At 37.7% G+C, this 21,807-nt stretch overlaps 1 protein-coding gene across 4 annotated transcripts in view; it reads left to right on the top strand.

The window, feature by feature from the left end:
- Positions 1 to 21,503, top strand: part of LOC110674873 — a 33,333-nt gene extending 11,830 nt beyond the window's left edge. Inside the window, exons 1-4 of one of the 4 annotated variants that reach the window (XM_021839437.1) lie at positions 5,257 to 5,485; positions 20,481 to 20,636; positions 20,854 to 21,048; positions 21,203 to 21,503. In XM_021839437.1, the coding sequence (XP_021695129.1) occupies positions 20,966 to 21,048; positions 21,203 to 21,485 (366 nt within the window). In that variant the 5' untranslated portion in view covers positions 5,257 to 5,485; positions 20,481 to 20,636; positions 20,854 to 20,965 and the 3' untranslated portion in view covers positions 21,486 to 21,503. Of the gene's footprint in view, positions 1 to 5,256; positions 5,495 to 20,480; positions 20,637 to 20,853; positions 21,049 to 21,202 lie in introns of those variants that run through there. The other 3 variants (XM_021839435.1, XM_021839438.1, XM_021839436.1) reach the window with 3 other exon arrangements.
- Positions 21,504 to 21,807: the final 304 nt, after the last annotated feature.

Below are 21,807 nucleotides of genomic sequence, written 5' to 3'. Positions count from 1 at the left end.
TAAACTACTCTACCCATACAGCCTGACAATTTGTTTGAATATCAAAAGCTTGTTCTTAAGACAAAGTTTTGATTTTTTATTGGTAAGGGCATAACAACATTTTACATATTTGTTACATTTGGCTTGAATGCCCTCACTACTGATCTCATATGTGGGTAATTGTACCCACATATGTATATTGGCTTCTTATTGCAAAGTTTCAGACAGTTCGAGTAAGAAAAACTCTCCATGCCGAAGTGACTAGTGGAAGTGCTCAAGTAGCTCTTTACCCTAAATACTTATCATTTCTGAGATCACCAAAATTTTGTAGCAATGTAACTTAGGGATTTTTCATCTCTTATTTCAATGCATCATAGCTAAAATATAACATTGCATTCTTTCTCTCAAAACCAAGAAAGTTCTGATTTTATTCCGGATTTTTTTTTTAAATTAAGTAATATGATTTGCGCCCTCAGCATTAGTAGTTTTTTTCTTGGCATACAATTTTTGCTAGTTAAATTTTACTGATTTTAAAGTGAGCATGCCTAGAGGCACAAAAATATGGGCAAAATAGTTAGTCGTGGAAGATGTTATTCTTCAGATCATAGGAGTATAATCATCCAATAAACTGACTGTCTGTTTCAACACGGGTAGAAATCAGAATCCAAAAACAAGATTATGACTCATGATATCATGATTCCAGCGTGTTTTCGTCTTATGAAAATACACCATGATTTGGACTCATGATATCATGAGTCAGATTGCCGCAACGCAACACACGCGTTAGGTTTTTGTAGCTGATTACTCGGAATCATGATTCAAATGCCAAAAATGCTGAGTCGCGCATCCGTTTATGATCGACAAATTAAAAAAAAAGGTCTAATTAGCATGCATTGAGATCCGAGCCAAGAACCTTCCGATTGTGAGCCACGTACTCTACCACTCAACCGCTTCGTCATCTTGAATTAAGAGTGATCGATACGAATGTGATGAAGCAAAGTGCGCCGCTTAGTGTTTTCACACTGGATGTTACGCTTATGAGGAATCATGATTATGACTCCAGGAGTGAGGATCAGATTTTTATCCGTGTGGCGCTCATTAAGACCACTCAGCACATTTGGCTTGGCACATTTGAAATCAAAAATGTGTCAAATTTACTGATCATGGATATAATATGTCAAGACATTAAACCCTGTAGGAATGCTAAATTTGTTCAGCTTGATTACATAAATGCATGCATTCAAAGTTTGTATGGATAATATGCGGACACTTTGGCTGAGTGTTGGCGCTGCAGTCATAGTTGGTTACGCTATAAAATCTTAGAATCGAGAGAAAAGTTTAAAACAATAGATAGCTCCGTTGTCAAATTAGCAGTTTTGTCAGTGAAGAATAAGTATTGTAAATCTAGAAGATACAAATTACTTGAATTTGATGGAAAGCAGCACTAAAAATTGTATGTATAATTAATGTAATATTTAGTGTAAATATAACTAAATAAAACCTCTTGGCTGATCACCATAAAACCGTTTTACGATCTGCTTTAAAAACCAGTGCAACGATTGAATTACCACCACAACAAACCGGTTAAAAAGTTAGCACCTGGTGAAATCGCTCAAAATAATAGTTTTGCTTGGTAAATTTTTGTTCAACAACAATTTTGTAATAAACAATGGATCATTTATAAATTTGTAACTTTGGAGAAAACACCGACGAGTGAAGAAAAAAATAAAAAAAGTAATGCAGCTGATATCAAAACTACTAATAGTTTTAGCGATTTCACCTGGTGCTTAACTTTTCAACCAGACACTTAGAAAAAATCTTACGTCATATGTTCCAGACATATTGAAGCAAGTAAAATGACGTGAATCTAAGTCACAAATGACATAATTTTCCGTCACAATGGACTGAATATTATTTGAATCACAAAAATTTTCAGTCACATTGTACGTAATTTTACAAGAATGACGTATTTTTAAGTTTTAATACCATCAAATTTACGTTACGTACGTAATATTAGGGTTTTCTAAGTGTGCAGTACTAAGACGAATTTTGGGATAATGAAATTGAAGAGACGTTTAGAGTTCTCTTTCAAAATTTCATGCGTTTTGCTCATAGGAAAACAAAGTTACAGCATGCCAAAGTTGAGAATTTTGTATGAAAATCGGCTTTCACTACTATTATTCTGAATACAACTGTATGTTCCTTCTTTTTGGCGTTACGTCCCAACTGGGACAAAGCCTGCTTCTCAGATTAGTGTTCTTATGAGCACTTCCACAGTTATTAACTGAGAGCTTTCTTTGCCGATTGACCATTTTTGCATGTGTATATCGTGTGGCAGGTACGAAGATACTCTATGTCCTGGGAATCGAGAAAATTTCCAACCCGAAAAGATCCTCGATCAGCGGGATTCGAACCCACGACCCTCAGCATGGTCATGCTGAATAGCTGCGCGTTTACCGCTACGGCTATCTGGGCCCCTAATGTTTTTCAAAACTTTTGTGTAAAATAGTAAGCTCCGCATAATTAAACTCAGTAGTTTACAAGCCAATTTTTATAAAATTTTATTGCGTTTTTTTTGTTAAAATTTTGAATTTCATTTGTTTTAATATATAAATAAGGTCTTGTTAGCATTTCATCAAAATTGATTTAAAGGTGGTTCAGATCTGCCCTGTAGAGTTGGACATTTTGTATCAAACGTTGAGAGAGTTTTAAGTGTATAGTCTAATGTACTGCCAAAGACTAATGAATATTCCTGAAAAAAATGTAATAATTTTAATGAAAACAGAAATTTGTTAAAAATAATTAATTATCACAACAATCTTGTATTTTTACCTCATATTAATTGAGCATTAAGACTTGAAGTTTTATAAAAATAAACACAGTTTTCAAACAATAAATGGCATGCATTTCAAACTTATTGTTTAACTGAACTCATCTCATAAAAAAAATTATGCGAGATTTTTTTTAATAATATGATGGTGTTTGCCTATCCATGTATTTCATGAAAAATAAAAAATACAGTTGGCGATCTAATCTTATTAATGGCAATCTTTTCACCACTTAAAATATAGTGTAAAGTTAGATGACACAAAAAATCGAAATTTAAGGTTTTGTATGCTTTTAATTGACAATGTAAAATTACTGTGTGTGTTTTTCTTTTTAAGTTATCATTAATAACTACATTTTGCATCTCCTATTGTATGCAAAGACATCGAATTGTGAGTATAGTTGCAAACTAGGCCTCCTCTCTGCTTGTAGTGACACTACCATTTATTAAATTGCACGATTTTTTATTAAAACATATTGAAATGTTGATGACAAATTAATTTCGAGTGATATTGTTGAATACGATTTTCTCCATGAAAAACTCGAATTATTGGATTTTTTTCGCTTTTTACCTTATTTCCTGCCTAGTGGCGCAACTTAAGTAAATTAAACATATTTCATAATTTAACTCTACCCTTAGTGTTGATAGAAATCCGTATACCAATTTAATTTGTCTTGCTCAATTGTAGATACCTTAAGGCGAAAATAATCACTTAGTACCATTAAAAACTAGTTTCAAGCACGCTTACACATTTTTAATAATGAGTACCCGTGCGGGGTGACATTGGGCCTAGGGGGTGACATTGACCGCCTCTTTCGATGTATCTCATGGCTAGTAGGAACGTTAAGGGGGCATGATCCGTCATCGATTTCGGAATTTTCAAAAGCAGTTTTTTCGTTGAAAATCAAGAAAAGTTACCGTAAAAAGTGTTCACTGTATTCTATTCTCCAACCGAAACACAGTGAACACATTTTCATCAAATAATGTTTAGTTTTGAACCGAAAAACTGCTTTTGAAGTTTCGATGATGACGATGATTACGATGATTACGATGAGGGAGCGTTGAACGAAATCGATGACGGATCCTGCCCCCTTAAAAAAACTAATGTATGACCATCTATTGGCTATTTATCACGTATTCTTTAAGCTGGACACATTGTTTTCATTGTTCTGGCATTAGCTTGCTGTAAAAATATTGGCCCAGAGTCACCCTTATGGACCAATGTCACCCCGCCTTACTAGTAAATATGTCAATGAAAAAGATTTTTTTGAGGCGCGGATTAAAGTTCCTAGGCGCGGATCGAATTTCTGAAGTCGCGATTTTCGCGGATACGATTTTAGGATTTTCCTAACAGCCCTGAAAATGGAAAAAATCAAATCACTTAGATCAAAGATGGTTAGAAGGAAAAAGATAACCGACTCCCATCTTTTCTAGGCGACATGAATAGTGCCGCTCGGGTGAGTCAAAAGCCATCTAATATGCAACGTTCTCCTAGAGACCACCAGATGTTGAAGTGTTCGTTTATGATATTCACGCTTGAAAAAAGGTACACAACTCAAACGAGGATGTTCGATATTGCATATCATCTCTAAATGGCATAAAATGAGAGAAAAGAAGAAAAAACAGCACATGAACAAACATTTATTAGTATGTATAAAAATTACTCAAATTTTGTGTTGGTTCAGAAGAGCCTGACGTTATGTGAGTCGTACTCACTTCTGTGTAACATTTTTCAAGCGTTAGTAGTGGTAGTTAATCCAGAAATGATTGTCACAACGATTGCTATTAACGAGCACAACGAGACATGCACGAGCCATGACACGCAAGTTTGCCATTTTATGTTTACTGGAAGTAGCAAAAACTGGGTCCACAAAGTTATCTAGATAGAAGTTTCCCTTACGAAAGTAAGGTTCTTGTACTAGCACCACTTCGATAGTACCATTTTTGCATGAATCTGCAAGAGTTAATCATTGCTATTTTTTATGTTGGAGATTGATCTGAGCTGTCCTAACCATAGCCAGCGCCCAAACTAGGAAGAATTGAGCTTTTTGCATATAAAAATTTCTAGTTTTTAAGGAAATTTAGGAGATTTAGTCAACAGTTTTTGAGAAATTTAGATCAATTCGATAGATTGCCTACTTCCAAAACAGAACTAAAACGTTTTACTTTCCATTTGTGAAACAATGTTGAAAAGTAACACTTTTCAGTACTGCTTTTGTTGGTGGGAAAAGTAGGCCGTTATGTTCAATCTTTTGATAAAAAGTAGGCCGAATGCAACGGAATTTTTTCCTGCTATGTTGTCGACTCGGACCATTGTGCAGTGCTGCGCGGTGTGCAATGCGGTATCGACGGTGCTATAATAAAATCCATTCGAATTCTTGGAAGTGGCGATACTTCTAACAACAACCACACAAACCGACCGAACTGCGGTAGCGACACGATTTCGTTTTAGTTTATCGCCATCCGCCCCGCGTGCACAGTCAGCTGAGCTCAGTTGAATAACGATCGGAGCATCTCCCCGAAGTTGCGCTAACTAAACCGCAGATTAAGTCGCGATCAAAAGGTTTCACTTTCACGATTCGATCTCCATTTGGAGCCCAGCGACGTAGTACGCGGGATATTGTAATTGCAGTGACGCGTCGTCGTAGTCATCGCAACGCCACCGCCGCGAGTGTTCAAGTGTGTAACGTACTTCGCAAATACACAGTATTGGATAATACATTTGAAACATTTTCGATTTTCCATACAAAATGGTCAACTGAGTTTTTATGGAATGTTTTGAGTCAAATTTTCACAGTTTCGTTTAATTAATGATCTCGCTCTAAAAGCCATTGGTAACCAAGTGTGTAGCTTGTTGTCACTGATCAAACGATTGGATTGACACGTTATTTAACAATGATATTGTCGCTTGCATGAGCAACATAACGCGCCGCCAACTTTCAAACAGACCGAACAAATCGTCGCCAGCAAACGAATCAAAGGAGGTGATTTGCCTTTGTGTAGGTAACACTGGTGAAATGTCAAATTCACAGCGACTAGTTGGCTGGCGACGATTTTGGCGACAGTTTTACCGGCGACGATTACAAATCGTCGCGTTCGGTAAGGAGTAAAATTCACAATAATATGAAGGGAAGATCCTAGTGGTGATAGAAATAACTTGAACTTCAACCTACATTTTGGTGTGATTTTCTTAATCATGAGTTCAAAAGCAATAATGGCTTGACCAAAGTATTTTTCAGAAAAATTTCAATAATTGACATAACTTTAAAAATTGATGAAATAGCTTCAATGTTGTAAATTTAGACGAAATGAACAAGGATTATTTCTATGTAAGATTTATGGTTTATAATTTTTCGTGTAAACATCACTCTAGTAAATTAGTTTTTACTAGTTATACTGAACTTGTGATCGGGAAAATTACTCAAAAATGTATTTCAAAATTCGAGTTATGTCTGACGTGCTATGAAAACTTCATTCAAATCGGTCGATAAATAACTGAGATCTTGCCAGTCAGATTTTATCAATTTGTATGGAAAATCAAAAAGGTTCAAATTAATTGTCTAACACTGTATACGGAGCAAGTGATTTGAACTGTAATTGCAGTCTCGAGGGCCGTTGTTTGCGCCGGAGATCCCCTTACCACGCCTTGTGTGGTGGGCACGACTGCAAGTTCAAAACAACGCAGCAATTAGTGTGCAAATTGTTGTGAAAATAAAGAGGTAGGGAAATTTTCCGAGTTATTAATCGTTTGCAATGACGGAGATGATTGGAGAATATTATTGTGTGCAGTTCGCCGGACGGTTGGAGGTTGAAGTTGAGCTGGTTCAGTGTACTGGTAATCTGCCCATAACTGCATATTTGTAACATTCGACAAAAGTAGGCATTGAGTAAATGGGATACAAAGTTTGCATTTTACTGCAGTATGGGAGGAAACTAAGTTTTCAAAAAATCATTAAGAATTCAAAAGAGCTTATTTGAGGCTGAAATTTTGTACAACTCATATCGCATATTGGGTGAATAGTCAGAAAATAATTCTGATAGAAATTTAGTTGCTACTACATTATGAGGCTCATGTGTAATCTCAATGTGACTGTTATGCGGTTACAATTGCCAATGTGACAAAACAACTTGGTATTTTTTTCGAATTTTCTAGAACAATTTCACAGATTTCAGTGAGTTGATTGAAAGTATTTATCATTTGATGACTCTCCATGGTGTTAACTCCAATTTGCCAAAAATGTCGAATGTGACTGTTATGCAGTTATGGGCAGTAATGTGCTGGATGATTTCACTTTCATCGTTCGATCGGGGGACCGTGATCGGATCCTGCGCGATTAGATAATACCTATCGATGGGTGATCTGATCATCGCGATGATGGGCTGATTAGCGATGTTCGTGTATTTGTCATTCTCAACGGAAGTGTTCAAATAACAACATTTGATAATAACTTGAGTCAACAAAAAACAATCGACGTTTGAGTCAACAAAAACAATACGAGTTTATTCAGTGATCATGAGTTTGAGATTTGGACCCATAGTCAACTCTCCATAGTTCGATTTCAAATCATAGAACCATAGTGAAAGTTGGTTTTCATGACCAACTCAATTGGCCCTCCAATATCGAGTTATAGAAAATTGACTGTACACGGATAAAAATCTGATTCCCACACCATGATTTACAAGTCATGAAATTCATAAATTGATTAGGCCATGATATCAGGACGACAAATCATGGTTCCTGGAGTCAAATCATGATTCTTCATAAATGTAACATCAAGAGCGACAACACAGCGGTGCACTTTGCTTCAAGTCATTCGCATCGATCACCCATCATTCATCACGAAAGATTGGTACTGTGGTAAAGTACGTGGCTCTCATTAAGAAGGTTCTTAATACGAATCTTGCTACAGCAAGATTGTTTTCATTTTATCGGGTTGACAGACAGAAATATAAATAGATCCGAAAGATTAAAAATAAGTTTTATAGCTCATTCGGAAGGAAATTTTCTCAAGAATCGATTAGTGATGGTTTCATGTACGTGGGACAGCTCTGAGATAAGCTATGGTGCCCGCTTTGCCCCGAGTCCGATTCCGAAAGAGTAGATTTTTATGTTGTTTTGTGTAAAATGTTTTTATTGTAGAGAATATTTCCCATGAATTTCATCATTCATAATCCATTCAACAATGTTTTACAGATAACTTGAAATTTAGGTCAATTATGGGGCCAAATGTACAATGTAATATTGTTGAAGAGGCATTTTTATTTTCAATTTTTTTTCAACATGTTTTTTTTATTGTAATAAATTTTAATATAGGTAGTCAAATATCAGTGTGTCAATGATCGTTCAACGTTCCAAAACCTGATTTCCTTTCATATTCAGATGCTTCATGCTAAGGATGGTGTGTTCAAACACGCTGGTCGAGGATTTTTTTTTCGTAAAAATGAAATTTTCTCGATGTCTTATGGCATAGCATAGAATGTTTGTTCTTGTTAATTTTAAAAATGTTTGAAAATCCAATCTCCCATATGCTTCTTACCATCCTTACCTTAAAAATAGTGTTCTGTGAAATTATCAGCTTTCTATGTGGTGATTTAAAGGTGGCCCAAAGACAAAGTGGGTTTATATGGAAATTACTATGGAGAAATTTTGAGAAATGTTACAAACATGCTAGCACAGTAATGTAAGTAGAAACTTATCATCCCATATTGCAAACTCAGTCTTCAAATCTTAGAAAAGAATGTTGCTGAAGAAACAAATCCCTTTTGAAATATAATATACGTACAAAACTGCCCCTTTTAGAGCCCCTCCTGGCTACACCACTGGTCCATTACCCGAAAGGCTTTGAGGTTTATCATATTTCGACATGTAGAATCCAACAAAAATAGTCCAGTTTAAAACCCCGTGTAACACCATCGTGACCTTCCCTTGTTAGTATGCACCTTGCTTAATAGATTTTTTTATCAAATGGGTCAAGCCCCCTCTATATTTGAGTTTAAGTTACGCTAATGATTCTTTTAATTTATGTTATAACAATGACCCCTCTGTTTTCTACCGCGATTTTTTTTTTCACCGTCTGCGGAACTTATTTTTAGTGTAAGTTTTGCTGATTATTTAATGAAATTCACTTAAGGCTCAAGAGTCTATCATTCAATCATCAGGAATCATCAATATAGTTTTTCTGGAACATTGCTTGAATTTTGAGCAAAAAAAAAAGGGTTTTGAAAATTTGTAAAACGATGATGGTTATTTTCCTCTCAAAGAATCCTCCAAACTAAAGAAAATGTTTCGCTGTGATAAGTTAACTTACCGGTCAGTAACTTATCAAGGAATTGTTTAGCGATGAAAGAGAAACGACGAGAGTAACGTTCTTGCGAGCATATACCTAGTCGATTGATATTTTGCCTGAGATATTTTATGAATAAATTATAAAACAATTCAATGCTTCTAACGAATCATACAAATACTATGATATCTGGTCAACTTCTAATCCGCATCAATCTTAAAATGTTAAGGATCGTTATCGTTCATATATTACGTCATTATTTCATGAGGAGAAGGGTTATTCGGGGTATTGACCCATTCGAGGTAATAGCCCATTCGGGGTAATGGCGTACATGGTAGTGGCGTTTTGGGTAACGACATTCGGGGTAGTGTCATAGAGTCAGACATTTTATATAGGAAGTGGATCCGTCCCCTAAAGATTATCGAAATATCTTCAAAACAAGAGGAAGATACAAATCGACACAAATTTCAAGAATACAAGAGATTTTTGAGAAGGAATCGAAAAACAATTAATTTCATAAAGATAGATTCCCCAATCATTATAGATACATGGGACGAAAAAAATCGATACAATTTTAGAGCAATTCTTGAAACAAAGTAATTTCTGGATAAAGAATTAAGCACGAGTTTGGGCAATCCTAGAAATGACATTTAATGGGCTATTTAGACGAATACTTGGAATACATTTTGAGGTTTGTGGTGTATGTGCACTAGACTGATGCAAATTTTGAACTTTTTGCTTAAACGATGTCAATTATGTTGGAAATGATCCTCCCAAAATTTGCAGTGATTCAGAAGAAATTTGATTGTGCACACGTGTGCACTATTTGAAGCTTATATGGAAATTACTATGGAAAAGGCAAACATTTTGTGTTCAGTCCTCTAACTGCTCGTCATAATAATCTATGGATGAACACACTCATCTCATGTGAAAACATCCCAGCTACAAATTTGCCGAAGACCATATTTTGATGGGATTATTATTAATTTGTTATTATTGATCACAAAGTCTAAATCATGCTGAGAAGATCATTCAACTACTTCCAGAGCAACACTGATTTTTTGCTGTAGAACATAGTAGCCTGGATTACTTTGATCTATTCTTCCCACCAGGACCACTGTTGCCTGCCGAACAGTTGGTGAAGCATGCTACATGCAAACCTAGGAGGGAGAAACCGATACGAAATTTATGTACGTCAAGGTGAGCCGAGATTCTGCTGTCAGTTGTCACGAACTGTCACTGTGAGCCCATATCTAAAACAATGGACAAACATGTTGAAAGCGCGTAATTGATTAAAACATATTTTTGCATTTTATCAAATGTGACAAAAAATCTATTCATGCTTATTAAAAAGTAATGTCACGATAGCAACTTTTATTCTGATTGAATATAAAGTATTCAAATACGCATCATTTTACTTTTTCCAATGAAAACAAAAATTGAATGCATAGAAAACGTTGGCCTTTTTTCCAAGTTTGTCCAGAATGATCGAAGGAACACAACAAAAGAAAACTAGTGTTTTTCATCAAGTCTGCCTTAATAGTCGTTGGCAAGCTGAAGTTTTCTTGCAGTTCGAAATGGACCGATGCATGAGTTCACTAATTTGACGTTTGAGCGGTGCCGAATTCACTAGTTTCCATGGTCACATAAATAACACGGCACTGCTAAAACGTCAAATAGTGAACACGTGCATAGGTCCATAAATAGGAAATAATTGTGTCATATTTCGTGTGTAGTATCGGTGCCTCCCTCCCAGATGCAAACCAACTTTATGGTGATGAATAACAATTTATCCTGAGGTCCAATCAAAAAGTGGTCTTTGGCAAAGTTGTAGCTGGGAAGATTTCACATTAGAAGATTTTTTTCACTTTACCATAACATTTTATGACGAAGAGATAGTGGGCTGAACAGAAAATATTGGCTTTTTCCATAGAAATATTCATATAAACTTCAAATGGCGTGTGCACAGTCAAATTTCTTCCGAATCACTTCAAACTTTGGGAGGATGCTGTTTACCATAATTAAAATCGTTTAAGCATAGGGGAGCTAAAATTTCAAAATTTGCATCACTCTAATGTGCACAATAATTACTGATACTGAAAGCTTTTTCTCTATTCTTTCATGAATTTCTGGAGTAATCAGAATGGAGAACATTTTTCTGAAATCTTCGGAGAAATTCTGGAAAAAATTGAGTTCATGGGAGAACTCCTGAGGAAACTTCTATAGAGTAGTGTTGGATCCGTTGAATCTGTTACATGCTCCTTTAATGGGCTATTTAGACGAATACTTGGAATACATTTTGAGGTTTGTGGTGTATAAGCACTAGACTGATGCAAATTTTGAACTTTTTGCTTAAACGATGTCAATTATGTTGGAAATGATCCTCCCAAAATTTGCAGTGATTCAGAAGAAATTTGATTGTGCACACGTGTGCACTATTTGAAGCTTATATGGAAATTACTATGGAAAAGGCAAACATTTTGTGTTCAGTCCTCTAACTGCTCGTCATAATAATCTATGGATGAACACACTCATCTCATGTGAAAACATCCCAGCTACAAATTTGCCGAAGACCATATTTTGATGGGATTATTATTAATTTGTTATTATTGATCACAAAGTCTAAATCATGCTGAGAAGATCATTCAACTACTTCCAGAGCAACACTGATTTTTTGCTGTAGAACATAGTAGCCTGGATTACTTTGATCTATTCTTCCCACCAGGACCACTGTTGCCTGCCGAACAGTTGGTGAAGCATGCTACATGCAAACCTAGGAGGGAGAAACCGATACGAAATTTATGTACGTCAAGGTGAGCCGAGATTCTGCTGTCAGTTGTCATGAACTGTCACTGTGAGCCCATATCTAAAACAATGGACAAACATGTTGAAAGCGCGTAATTGATTAAAACATATTTTTGCATTTTATCAAATGTGACAAAAAATCTATTCATGCTTATTAAAAAGTAATGTCACGATAGCAACTTTTATTCTGATTGAATATAAAGTATTCAAATACGCATCATTTTACTTTTTCCAATAAAAACAAAAATTGAATGCATAGAAAACGTTGGCCTTTTTTCCAAGTTTGTCCAGAATGATCGAAGGAACACAACAAAAGAAAACTAGTGTTTTTCATCAAGTCTGCCTTAATTGTCGTTGGCAAGCTGAAGTTTTCTTGCAGTTCGAAATGGACCGATGCATGAGTTCACTAATTTGACGTTTGAGCGGTGCCGAATTCACTAGTTTCCATGGTCACATAAATAACACGACACTGCTAAAACGTCAAATAGTGAACACGTGCATAGGTCCATAAATAGGAAATAATTGTGTCATATTTCGTGTGTAGTATCGGTGCCTCCCTCCCAGATGCAAACCAACTTTATGGTGATGAATAACAATTTATCCTGAGGTCCAATCAAAAAGTGGTCTTTGGCAAAGTTGTAGCTGGGAAGATTTCACATTAGAAGATTTTTTTCACTTTACCATAACATTTTATGACGAAGAGATAGTGGGCTGAACAGAAAATATTGGCTTTTTCCATAGAAATATTCATATAAACTTCAAATGGCGTGTGCACAGTCAAATTTCTTCCGAATCACTTCAAACTTTGGGAGGATGCTGTTTACCATAATTAAAATCGTTTAAGCATAGGGGAGCTAAAATTTCAAAATTTGCATCACTCTAATGTGCACAATAATTACTGATACTGAAAGCTTTTTCTCTATTCTTTCATGAATTTCTGGAGTAATCAGAATGGAGAACATTTTTCTGAAATCTTCGGAGAAATTCTGGAAAAAATTGAGTTCATGGGAGAACTCCTGAGGCAACTTCTATAGAGTAGTGTTGGATCCGTTGAATCTGTTACATGCTCCTTGTGGGCGAGCGACGGAATCTGGATCCATTGTATCCGGTTCGCGTTGCGCGGAAGAAAAAACGAAATGCGCCGGTGAAAAACAAAAAAAAAACGCGTCAGTAGAGTTTGATACGTTGAACCTGCTGTATGCTCCTGTCGAGCGAGCAACGAAATCAGTATCGTGTCTGGTTTGGATAGTGCGGTCATTCGTATATGCTCACGTATTCATTTCGAATTATATATTTATCGTTTACCAAAACGAATCCTTTCCCATATCCAAACTCTCAGTGTTTTCTTGTGGAAGTGCAGAGGACTCCTCGGCTTCTGTAAAGCAAGTAACACGTCAACATTTCCCTCCCATTCCCAAATTGACCTGCATTCGGACGCAACAAGCGCCGGTATTGTTTATTATAATAATAAGAGCACCTGTATTTACACATTGAGGATGATACTGATCCCGAGTAGCGTCTGTTGGTTCCCTGTGTAAGTACAGCTGTTCTTGCAATAACGGAGTAGCAACTGCGGGTGGTCAATCATGCTCATGCTCATGCTCAACTCCTGAGGCAACTTCTATAGTAAAGCCTGATTCGCTGCTAACAAGTAATTTCTTGGCCTATCTTGATGCATGCACTTTTTTCTGATCGCAGTATGCAGTTGAAAAGAAATGTCAGTCCAAACGGGAGTTGCTGTAGCTATTTTTTTCAGCAGCAGATCAGGCTTACTTAACTCTAAATAACCTCTGTGTACACGGTGTACTATATTAAGAAGGTGATATATTCCGAAAACTGACAGCTGCTTGACGACGTCATTCCTATCCACTTTGAACAAATTTGCGAAAAAAATGATCTAGTGGTCCGGAAGGTATATGGTACGATAGGAGTGACGTCACATGTTTACAATCAAACTTGATATTTACATCAGTAAAGAGCCTGCCTTGTTAATTTTTATGCCGTGTCTGTGTAGAAAGTATGAATACATCCAAAAATTCTAGAAAAATCCCTTGAATAATTGAGGAAGAAATCTCTAGACTAATGTAAGGACAGGAGAATATGTAATTCAAAAGAAAAAGTCAAACCCTGCTTTTCAACTTAGTGTTCTACCACTAGGCTAAGTGGTAACGACTCACGAGTTTTACCAGGAATCCCTCAAGAGCATGCCCAGAATTCTTCCAATCTTTCACCACAAACCACGGATTCATAGCCCAAATTTTTAAAAAATATAATTGCTAGCAAAATTTTCCATCGTTGTACTTGAATGCGCCGTCTTTAAATTCACTTTCAACAGTTTTATTACATTTTTATGGCGATGTGTTCTCGCTTTTAATGAACTCTTCCCATTAGTTCAAGTAATGCAGAATAAAATCGACATCAGCCGCACGCTAGTCAGCTGACACGGTTGTAATATAAAAAATATATCGTCCGAACCAGTAACAAGGACACTTGACGCGCGACCGCTGAACTGACTTGTAGCAACTGTACGAGCAAACGACACAAATAGTGACAGTTTCTGGTCATGGACGACACGAATCCATAAATTATGAATTTATTTTTTGCAACGCTGGTTGCGATTTCATGCGAATGGGAGTCTGTTCTAAAATAAAATTGAAGAGTGACGCCCCGTTAGCTCATCCAAAATGTATGGTGCCACCAAAATCTAATGGAAAATCAACCCAATTTCTTCCGCATTCGTAGAAGATAACATTTTTTTATTTATCAATCAACCACAACTTGAGCTGCCGGTTTGAGAAACGCCAAAACAGCGTTTTCGACTATTAGCGCAGTCCGCATAGGATGTGGGCCAAAAACAAGTCGCCGCAGTCGTCGTAGAGAGGACTTACATCGGTTTTTCCGCGCGTAAATAAACTGCGCCGGGTTTAATTTTATCCCATACGCCAAAAGTCGCAGTCGCCGTCGACAACAGGCAGTCAGTGCCTACTGAGATGTAGAAAACGCAAATCACGACGCTTTGCGCTTTGCAGGTCGTAGCAATCCAACAAAGGCTGCCAACTCTAGAGGAAAAAGATGGAAAGCGCATATGATCATCGTCAAATCTGCCTGTCTCCCCCTGCACAGTGGCGTGTCGGAATCTGAAAATTCACTTCCGTTTTCTAAGGGAATTTTTTGCTGTTTACTTTGCTAGAGCTGAATGAGTAAAAAACGCTGTCTAATGCTAATGCTTATTCAAATAACGATTTGTATTATAGAATATAAGTAATCTTGATATTAAAGATCATACATTTATTTTATACTGGATATAATTTAGACGATTCATATCAAGATATCTCATGTTACATAATATAAGATGTATTTTGACCGTAATGTTATTCATAATTTTGTTACTATCAAATAGGGCAAATTGATCCTTCTCAATAGGTTTCAACTCCGATATCGTTCTTATCAACGGCCTTATTATTCTTAGATGGACGCCATCCATGACTGTCCTCTGCCGTATTGATAGAATCACTTCTTTCACTGTATTGGCCATGAACCCCTTCTATTTCGCCATCGTTCAAGTGTTCATCGAAGTAATACTTCCACATTTCAATGTTCTCAAAACCGTCAGTCAAGATGCATCCATCCGTATCCTTACTCATCACGGCTCGTGGCTTGCAGCTGTTGTGGTCTGCTCTCAGCTTCTGACAGAACTTTCGTGCTTCTTGGAAACAGAAAAGCTTCTCCATTTCCTGGCGGTCCAGGATCTTTCTGTAGTAATAAAAAATTCATTAACTTATCTAAGCATAGAGTTTCCTCGTATTTGCCACACGATATACGAATGCTATAGATGACAACTTTGGCATGGAAAGCTCTGAGTTAATAACTTTCGAAGAGCTTTTAGAGCACAGGGCTGTGAGCCAAGCTCTATCTTAGTGGGGACGTAATGCCTAGAAGAATGCCTAAGGGTCGCCTCTTTGAACTTTCGTGGTGAGCTCGTTTCATTCTGTTTACAGTTACAAAATGTAACTTTTTGTATATATTCTACATTCTACAAAATTTAGCGTACAGCAATCTTTACTTTCGATGATGAGCGTCGTCTCAGCGCGCATGGATGGGTGACGCCGAACAAAAACTATTTTCATCTGGCATCAAAAACAGGAAACTGTCGTCGTCGTTTGTGACTCCCGTCGTGTCGTCGAACTACCAGTAGGTGCAGTGTCTATCTGCCTACACGGTTAGTGCGTTGAGATCGCGTACGATATGAAATTGGATTACCCGATGACGCGATTAGCTGCGCTGGGTTTTGCTCGACGGAATTTGTTTCGGAATTGCTCAAACGTAGCCCTAGATGAACATATAGTAACGTCAATATTCAATTTGGTCACTGTCATCATCCGTCGTGTGAATTTGTGATTGATTCAGTATTGCACCATGCTGCACAGAGAAATTGCTAGCAACTCGAGCACGGATCAATGGGATGGGCGAGGAACAGTTTTGGAGTAAAAATAGAGCTGCTGTTTTGCTATTTTTATCACTCGAGTGGATCTATGCTGTGGGAAAAAGTGTTCTGAGTTCTAGAGTGGGAAAAATCATCTCACGTGAGTCCCGGTATGAATGAATGACGAGGGGCGTCTTACGTTCTGCATCAATGCATACGAACGCTGGGAATGTGATGTTGAGAACAGCTGACAGCTGCAAGTTTTCTGTAGTCTGATGGGAAATCATTTAGTTTCCCTTTTTTAATGTATACATTTATTAATTTACGATCCAATACATATTCAAATAAAGATGTCGTTGCTAAAATGTGATAATACGAGAATAATCTTCTGACAAATTATTGAGCATAGTAGACTAGGGCATTAGAGCCAGGGTTGGGAAAAAATCTGAAATTCACTCTACAGTAGTCAAACAAAGCCAATCACAGTAAGAGAAGCCAGTGAAACTAACGCCCATCGCTGCTGTAGGCAAAAAGCCTTGAAAATTGCAAAACACCCGTTGCTACGGGCAACCCAAAATTACTGTAGAAAAATGTTCTATTTCCCGCATTCAGAGCCTTCAATGACACTACTGATTTAGAGAAAATCATGTACCCAATATAGGCTACTCGATGAGATTCACGATTTTAAACTACTGTAGTGAGAGAGCCATGTGATTTTCGCGAAATTCAAGCCTGCTACTATTACCATTCCCAGCACTGATTAGAGCACTCTCGCCTAGACCTGGGAGGGAGGCACAGATACTACACACAAAATATGACACAAACTTTGTTTTCAAACTGCAAGATAACTAGAGCATGCCAACGACAATCAAGGCAGACTTGATGAAAATCGCTAGTTTTCTTTTGATGTTTACTTTTAATCTTTCCGGAAAAACATATTAAAAGGGCCGTAGATTTTCATGCATTCAATTTTCATTTTTATTGGAAAATGTAAAAAGATGCGTATTTCAATACTTTATATATATTCAATCAGAATAAAAGATGCAAACGTGAATTTGCTTTTAAATACTTTTAAAATGATTCCCGTTCAATGTTTGTCACCTTTGATGAAATGCAAAAATATGTTTAGATCAATTACGCGCTTCTATTATGTTTGTCCATTGTTTAAAATTCCGGCTCACAGTGACAGTAGAATCTCGGCTTACTTTGACGTACATGAATTTCGTATCGGTTTCTCCCACCCAGGCCTAGACTATCAGCCTTTACAATTTGACTGACATTTTTAGTTTGAGTAATGAAAACAGATGCGTAGAAGAATTATTTCATGTTTCGATTTCCTGAGGAAAGCTTTCCAAAATTCCAAAAAGAAGCTTTACAAGATTCAAGAAAGAAGCTATCAGAGAGAAGTTTTTCAAGCTTCTAGAGAGAGTCTTTTCAAGTTTATATAGAGAGCTTCTAGACAGACGCTTTGCAAGCTGCTAGAGAGTAGCTTTACAACTTAAGTTTCCAAAAAACAGCTTTCCGAGTTTCAAGATAGAAGATATTTATACTTTCAGAGAAAGATCTTCCTCTTCTTCTTGGCATGACGTCCTCACTGGGACAAAGCCAGCTTCTCAGTTTAGTATTCAATGAGCACTCAGTTATTAACTGAGAGCTTCCTTTGCCAAATTTGTCATTTTCGCATTTTTATATCGTGTGCCAGGTACGATGCTACTCTATGCCCAAGGAAGTCAAGGAAATTTCCATTACGAAATGATCCTGAACCGACCGGGAATCGAATCCAGACACCTTCAGCATGCCTTTGCTTTGTAGCCGCAAACTCTAACCACTCGGCTAAAGAAGGCCCCTCAAAGAGGGGCCAGAGACTATCATCACAGACAAACAGACGTCACACTCTCAACGAAGTCCATCGCCACCCTTTTTAACGGTCGATTCAAATATATGATAGGTGGCCAATCCACCACCAGCAGCGCTCGCATCGTTTTTGTTCGTGTTTGACGTTTGCACACTACCGCCACCTGTTGGCCCATCGGCCAAACACAGTGATTTTAGCATTGGGCATACATGTTCTCGCGACTATGATTTTGATTGCGATTTGTTCTAAGTGTTACGTCTGTTTGTCTGTGCTATCATGTTTTACATTTCGACAATCAAGAAGATTGACAGTTTCAGTTTAACATGAATAACAGATGTGTAAAAGGATTATTTTAATTTTCGTTATTGAAGGAGGAAGATTAAACCTGGGGGGTGCGGTCTCGAACTCGACTAGGCATACTCTCGAACTCAGACTAGGCATACTCGGATCATTTTGATGAAAATTTGAGCTTGACAGCAGCCTGGCTGCTTGTGAATATCCAGTTCGCACCCCTTAGGGTTAAACATTTCAAATTTTACCGTTGCGTACAAACACATGCTGTCTTTGTAAAGGCGAAAAACAAATTATCCCTATGGTCTTCAGCAAATCAAAATTCCAAATCGTCAGAAACTTTGGTAGGATGTATTTTACCATAATTGATATGATAAAGCATAGGGGAGCAAAACTTAAAAAATTGCATCAGTCTAGTGTACAATAAGCGGTAGCGCTCGATTTCGAAAACAATAATACTTGTTCGTTACACATGACTGGCTATATCCAACACACAGTCCATGAATTGAATACCAACCTCCCACGCATTCTTTCTCTCGTCGTCAACAGCATCGCTCCACACGATTCAAATGGCGCAGAATTGGTCCCAAGACGGAAAAATGTGACTCCCATTAGTCCGACAAGATCAGGCGACCTTCTTTTTCGATCGGTCGCCGCGGAGCTGACGAAGCTCCCTGCGGTCGGTATAGGGTGCAAGATCGCTTTTCCGGCTACCCATCGATTGAATGTTCATTTCCTCCACACAGGGTCAAATGTAGGGGCATTTTTCCAGAAAAATTGTTTGATACTGTAGAACGGATTAAAGAGGTTTTTTTTTAGTCAAAATAAAAATAACATAATTTCTCCAATAACTTTTCTGGGTAGTTTTCTACATAACAGTCGTGCAACACCTAGAAAAATAGAATCACCGATAAGCAGAGGTTGCTGTTGTAGGGATTCTAAGGTTTTCGGTAGGCGTTGCAATATTCAAAACGGATGTTTCAATACTCGGAGATGCGATACCATACTTTTGGCGGGTACTATAATAGTGAAAATAAAAACGGAATGGTGTTTGTATGTCACGAGTTAGTTTAAGAATAGGGCAACGGATTGTCATAATTGATGTGATTCTAAAACATTGGTATCACTTCATCGATGTATACGGTCAACTCTCCATAACTCAATATTGAAGTGACCATCGAGTTAGGGAGGTATCGATCGAGTTATAGAAAGCAAAATCAGTACAACTGCGTTTCAAGGGATCGCACTGCCGTGAATTGCAAGTCAGTCCCATCTGTAAAAAGTAGGCATTGAGAAAATGGGCTTTGAAGTTTCCAAACATGTTTTTTCATACGAATATTCTAAAAATCCCACAGGATTGGAACATGTTCAAATCTTATTGAAACTCTCACAATCTGCTTTTCACTACTATATCTTTCCGAGAAAAATATAAAGATGATCAAAACACGATTCATTTTTGTGTTGCACGGTGCGGAAATCTGTAGTGAGACTGATATGCGATTACTTTTCATTATGGAACAATTTGACTTGCTGTTTTTTCTAAATTTTTCCGAACAAATTATACTATCTCATTGGTGTAGCTGGAAGAGCATTGGAAGATATGTTGAAAAGTGATCACAACTCAATTTTGACGAAAATGCAGATGGGACTGACTTGCGATTCACGGCAGCGCAGCCATGAAAACCAATTTTTACTATGGTTCTCTAACTCGATATCGAGATATGAAATATCAAGTTAGGGAAAGTCAACTGTAGTTTTTCTTTAAAAAAATAGTATAAGTATTTTTGGTCGTGATTTGTGGGCTCCCGGTAGCCATGCCCCCTTCGCTCCCCTGTAAGTACGGCCCTACCTCCACACATTACCAACCAAAACACTGTCTGAACGACCGCCCGCCAGTGGGGGCACAAAATCTAGGACGCAGTTTGATGTCTACCTCATTGAGAATTACGTCCCTCCTGTGTTTGTTGGTTTATTATTAATCTTTCTGTTTTGTTCGGTTCCTCTCTATTTTTGCAGTCATCATCACCATAAACGCTACGAGGAAAAGCGGCGAGAATCGAGCGCCGCCTCCGCCAGCCACCAGCAAGGCGCTCTTCAGAAGCGCGACGACGTTTCAAAACGAAAGTGAATGTGAACGTGACAGGATCGAATCGCCTGCTGCGACGACGCACTGTGTTACTCACGACATAAAAATTAACAAGGCAGGCTCTTCACTGATGTAAATATCAAGTTTGATTGTAAACATCTGACGTCACTCCTATCGTACCATATACCTTCCGGACCACTAGATCATTTTTTTCGCAAATTTGTTCGAGGTAGATAGGAATGACGTCGTCAAGTAGCTGTCAATTTTCGGAATATATCACCTTCTTAAATATAGTACACCGTGGTGTTACTAAACTCTCGAGTTGTGATTAGTAAAGTTTTAGTGTAATAGAACCGATAAGTGATAAAAGACGCGAGTGCCATCCTAGTGGGCCGATACTAGCCTAGTCGCGAATATGATTAAAGTTACCAAAGCAACCGGGGCATACGCGGCCCTGGTTTCCGTCGTGTCTGGGACCATCGTATGGTACGTTTTGTGGTACGCGCGTAATGAAGTTGTCAATTTTCATACAGAGAATATGACCGTTATGGGCCCATATTGGAAGGCCCAAAAAAAAACGATTCCTTTTTCTGTGTGAACTTGGACCACTTTGAACGAACCACCACGTGATTGTTCTTTGTTTTGGGCACAGGTTCAACTTCCGACCGTTGGGAATATTCTTCTTCTCCGGATTGGTGGTGTTTTGGTGTCGGCAGTACGCCAATCTCCGCCTACAGATGACCCCGCTGGTGGAGGACAAACTTCGACATCTGGGCCGCCGGGTGCTGGAATTCCGCAATAAAAGGCCTGGCCTGTTCTGTGCGCTCATATCGGGTTTCCTGGTTGTGGTGGCCGTTCTCGTTCACGTGGTTTCCGGGGCGTACATCGTGGTGACGCTGCTGGGTGCTGTCCATCGTGGTTTCCACCAAGTATGACATCAAAATCGTTGTCGATCGTGAACAAAGTAAGTAACTAGTATAAGTTACACTGAGGAAACTGGAGTTATGTTATTCATAACACCTTTCGTATGAAACAGTATTATGCTAGCTGAAAAACATTTCATACGATTCGTATGATTCTCATAAATCGTTTATGAAGAGCATACGAATCAAATTCAAGATTCATACGAGGCTCTATAACATTTCATACGATGTGCTTATGAAATCCAATGCAAGCCTTGTTTGAAAAATTTCATACGTTTTTCTTATGAATCGAGTCTGGTCTACTTTCTATTCGGAACAAAATGGCGTTTATACA

Source organism: Aedes aegypti, chromosome 1, assembly GCF_002204515.2.
Source record: "Aedes aegypti strain LVP_AGWG chromosome 1, AaegL5.0 Primary Assembly, whole genome shotgun sequence".
NCBI lineage: Eukaryota > Metazoa > Arthropoda > Insecta > Diptera > Culicidae > Aedes > Aedes aegypti.
This window is presented reverse-complemented; position numbering and strand designations above follow the sequence as displayed.